At 50.3% G+C, this 5,026-nt stretch overlaps 1 protein-coding gene across 1 annotated transcript in view; it reads right to left on the reverse strand.

Annotated features, from left to right (window-relative positions):
- Positions 1-5,026, reverse strand: part of PRR12 (proline rich 12) — a gene marked incomplete at its 5' end in the record, with an annotated part of 42,042 nt that overhangs the window by 10,167 nt on the left and 26,849 nt on the right. The window contains 3 exon segments of the mRNA XM_027776458.1: positions 4,075-4,138; positions 4,141-4,555; positions 4,884-5,017. Coding sequence (XP_027632259.1) covers positions 4,075-4,138; positions 4,141-4,555; positions 4,884-5,017 — 613 coding nt within the window.

The following is a 5,026-nucleotide window of genomic DNA, read 5'->3' on the forward strand; positions in this document are numbered from 1 at the left end:
GAACCGCGGTCGACTACGTGGGAGTCCAGCGACATAGCCATTACGCTAACTGCTGGTTCCCCCCAATAAATAATTCTTAAAAAGAGAAAAAAGAAAGAAACACGCTGACCATATATGAATCCATGCCCCAAATCCCGAGAACGAAGGAGAAAAGCTTTCAATGTGGCCCTCTTCCCTAGGGGGTGACTTTTTGCTTTTTCCTGTAGTCTGTCTCTGCAGTGAGTGTATGCACCCTATAGCAAAATCTCTTAAAATAAATAAATTAAATAATTCTTAAAATTAAAAAAAATAAAAATAAGGCCAGCCTTTGGCATGGTGGTTACGGGTTAGTGGCTTGAAAAACATGCCAGGTATGTGTGAGGACATGCCCAAAATATCCCAAGAGGAGAAAGGGATGGGGGAAGAGAGACTGCAGTGTAACCATCCCAGTGGGAGGTGCTTCTCACTTGCCCTCTCAGTGTTTCTCCAGCAAGTGCATGTTCCCTTTGGCATGCTAAAAAAAAAAAAAACAAAAAAAAACAGAAAGAAAAGAGAAGACGGGCCAGCAGAAGGCATGGATATTAAGGCACGGGATCCCACATGGCTGACTCCATGGCCTATGTCCTGGACCCGGAGGCTTTACGCGCACATTAGGCGTGTATCCAAAGTCCCAGGAGGAGCATGGAGAATGGGGTCAAGTGTGGCCACCCCCAAGGGGGGATGATTTCTCACTTTCTCTGCAGTGAGTGTACGCACCCTAGTTAAAAAAAAAAAAAAGAAAAGAAAATGAGAAAAGAAAGAAAGAAAGGAAACCAAAGGTCAGAGAAAGATCTGGAAATCTGGACTTTCAGTGAAACGCCTCCCTCGTCTCACTCCACCTGGCTCTGCTTCCACCTGGCTTGATTCCTTAGCTAATCAGGCCCTCATGTTGAAAGACTACATTTCCCAGGATTCCTTGCAGCTTAGCATGACCATGAGAGTTATGTTCTAGCCAATGGGTTGTGAGAACACTGGATGTGACCACACCCAGATCTGACTTATGTAAATAGAAGGTCTGGCCAGTTTTCTGACCTCCTGCCCCTTCCTACTGGCAGGACTGAGGCTGTGAGGATGCTGGGCTGCCTCTGGCCACGTGGTTGAGCCCAGTACACTGGGGAACGGCAGAGTTAAACAGGAAGAAAACCAGGACCACAGATAATCTTGAGAGAAAGTCCCTTATTTCCCATGAACCTCCCACCTACATCACACAAAGAATTCCACCTCTCCTTTGACTGATTATTTTTCTAGTCTGTTAGAAAGTTACTTCCGGGGGCCGGCAGGTGGCACAGTGGTTAAAGGTGCTGGATTCCCACATGGCCGAGCATGGTCTGAGTCCTCAACCTGGTGGCTTGGCTTCTCCCTTTCCCTTTCTGTCTCTCTCTGGTCAAATTAAAAAATAGTAATTAGTGGAATTAAATAAATAAATAATTCTTATGAAAAAAGTAAAATGAAGAAACTGAATCTTAATTATTAAACAAAGCCAAAAACACTTTTAAAAAAAAGTTACTTCCGAACTACACCTAAACTACACAACCCAGTCCAACTCACGTCACTGCTCCATGCCCCAGTTTCCCCATTTTTAAAAGAGGATAATTCACAGCCAGCAGGTGGCGTGGACTCCTACATAGCTGAAAGCAGTTTGGGTCCTGGACCCAGGGTCATGCTTTCTCACTTTCTCTTTCTTCATCTCTCACACGTGCCCTATAGCTAGTCAAAAAAAGATAATAATAAGGGACCAGTAGTTAGCATTATGGCTATGTCCCTGGACTCCCATGTAGTTGACTGTGGTTTGAGTCCTGGATCCAGTGGCTTAAACTTACACTGGGCACATATGCAGGCATGACCAATAATCTGAGAGGAGAATGGAGGAGAAGGGATTGTGGCATGGCCATCCCCCTGGGGGGTGATTTCTCGCTTTCTGTCTCTGTCTTTCTGGCAAGTGCATGCACCCAATAGCAAACACTTCTAAAATAACTAAATAATAAAATAATAGGGACCAGCAGTTAGCATAATGGCTATGTTGCTAGACTCCTATATAGTCGATCATAGTTCGAGTCCTGGACCCGGTGGCTTAAACTCACACTGGGCTCGTGTGTCTGCATGCCCAAGATCGCAAGAAGAGAATAGAGGAGAAGGGGCTGACGGGTGGCCATGCCCTCGGGGGGGAGGGGTTGGTTTTCTGTCTCTCTCTCTGTCTTTCTGGTGAGTGCACGCTATAGCAAAACCTCTAAAAAAAATAAAATTAAAAGTAAATAAGTTAATTAATTAATTAAAATTTTTTCTAAATTGGGATAATTCTACAGTACCTACCTCACAGGGTTTATGGAAGATAAAATAAACCAAAGTATAAAGGCCAGAAAAGATGCCAGGCGTATGTACTCACAAAACGCCGACTGTTACTTTTACTTGGTGTATGTGTATTTTTGTTGTTGTTACTGTCATCAAGAACAAACCATTACCCTGAGCACTGGGTATAAGCAAACTCAGATACATGGAGCTCAGCTGCTGCCTACCAGACACGTATCTTGTATGAGGGAACTTCAAAGAGTTCGTGGAAAAGTGGAGTTAAAGTTTATTTATTTATTTTTATTATTTTTTTTAATAGGTTTTTGCTATAGGGCGCGTGCGCTCGCCAGACAGACAGAGAGAGACAGAGAGGCAGAAAGTGAGAAATCACCCCCCAGTGGGGATGGCCATGCTGCAATCCCTTCTCCTCCATTCTCCTCTCGGGATCTTGGGCACGCATGCACACGCTCCCAGCATGAGTTTTAAGTCACCGGGTCTGGGACACGAACCGGGTCGACTACGTGGGAGTCCAGCGACATAGCCATTATGCTAACTGCTGGTTATTTTGATGCAAAAAACCCTGAAATCTCCAGTTTTTCATAACACACCTTTTCTAAGAACGTCGTGAAGACTCCCTTACACACACTTTATCTATATTCACTTATTTCTTCCATGAAGAGACACAAGAAGAGAGAAAGCGCCTCCGAGAGAGTTGCTGACCACTGCCTGAATCCTGGCTTATCTTTGCCCGTTTCGCAGGTGAGGCCACTGGGCCATGAAGTCAAGCCTCTGTCTCAGGGTCACCCAGTGAGTCACAGGAAACGCCACGATCTGGAAGCTCCAGGACAGACACTGGCCTACATCCTCTTTGGCCCCCTGAGCACAGCACCGAAGAACAGCCGAGGCACCGCTGGCTGCATGCCGAGTCTGGCGGGACACCCAGTACGGCTGGGCGGCACTGACTGGGCACTGGTACGTGTGGATAGTAACAGTATCAATCAGGGCCAGTGAATGGTGTGACAGTTAAAGTGCTGGACTCCCACACGGCTGGCTGGGGTTCGAGTCCTGGACCCAGCAGCTTAACTGGGTGCACGTGCATTGTGTGCCCAAGACCCAGAGAGGAGAATGGAGAAGGGACTGGTGTGGCCATTCCTCCAGGGGGTGATTTCTCACTTTCTGTCTCTGGCAAACGCACACACCCTAGGGCAAAAAAATCTCAAATAAAAATTTTTTTTTTTTAAAAAAAGAACAAAAACAGTATCTACCTTCTAGGACAGCTGGAAAAATGATTTGGTGTGTGTCAGGAGCTTAGAAGACAGCCTGCCAAGTGGCCAGATACCATGCTACCTGTTAGCTGGGACTAGCTTTATTCTAGAGGATTCTGCCTTAGAGCATGTGAGCTTGATGGAGAGAGACGGGCAAGAGAAATCGCCCCTGGCAGGTGTGTGTGTGTGTGTGTGTGTGTGTGTGTGTGTGTGTGGTCACATCGCAATCCCTTCTCCTCCACTTTCCTCCTGGGATCTAGGTCACACACATACACATCCCCAGAGTGAGTTTCAGGCCACTGGGTCCAGGTTCAGGACTTGAACCATGGTGGGTCCTGTGAGAGTCCGACGATGTAACTGCTATGCCATGTGCTGGTCCCAGCTGTGACTACTGTCTGTAACAACTGGCCGTTGCTTCCTGACTGAGGGAGGATACCTGCCACCCTACGGGCTGCCCTCCCCACATCTGTCCCTTAGCCCCACTCGCGGCTGCTCAGGGCCTCACCGTCCTCGCTGGGGGCTCCGGGGGATGACTCGGAGTCCGAGGAGCTGCCGGGTGGACCCCCCCCCCTGCCGCAGCGTTCCCAGCTGCCTCCTTCAGCCACTTCTTCCTTTTCTTTGGGGGTGGCTCAGCTTTCACCTTGGTGGGCCGGGCTTTGGGCACTTTGGGCAGCCGGGACGTGGCAGGCTGCCCTGCGGCGAGGCTCCGTTCAGGCCGCGTCTGCCGCCCGCCTGTGCCCCGTTCGCTCCCCGTTCGCCGGTCACCTCGAGTTGTCACCTTCTCCTTCTCCTTCTCGACAGATCGCGGTGGGGATGGCTTCTCAGGGGCAGGGGGCTCGGGCATGGCTGTCTCGGGCATTTGCTCTGGAGGCTTCTCAGGTGTCACCTTCTCAGGGGTCTCAGGCTTAGGAGGTGGCACTGGGGCCTTGGGTGGAGGTGCAGAGCTGCCTCCAGCAGACGCAGGGCCCTTGGTTTGCCCAGAACGTCTGGAGGGGAGAGAGAAGGGACGCAGTCAGCTCCTCCCGAGGACCCGCATTCCTCCTTGGGCTGTCCTGGCCCAGCCCACTGCTCTGAGCAGAACCAGGTCCCTCTGCCCGCCCCTCTGGTCTCAGTCCCACTCCAGGATCTCTGCCCTTCCCACGGGTGTCAGCCCTCTGTCCCTGAGTCTGCCCTCCTCTCTGGGTCCCCGTCCCTACCTGTGTCTGGGCGCCTGTCTCCCTCTATCCCGGTCCTGGCTCGATTTCCCCCTCAGACAGGCTCGATCCCCACGCCCACGGGCCCTGCATGCTCAATGGCCCCGCCTCACAGAGGTACCTGACTGGCACGGGGGGCCGATGCCAGGGTTTCCGAGCACAGACCCTCACGTAATCCTTCTTGTTGACATTTTCCAGGAACTTTACATACAAGCGCTGGTACCGGTTTTTCGCATCCCCGAAATACCCCAAATACTATGGAGG

This window comes from Tupaia chinensis, unplaced genomic scaffold (assembly GCF_000334495.1).
Source record: "Tupaia chinensis unplaced genomic scaffold, TupChi_1.0 Scaffold000673_1, whole genome shotgun sequence".
NCBI lineage: Eukaryota > Metazoa > Chordata > Mammalia > Scandentia > Tupaiidae > Tupaia > Tupaia belangeri.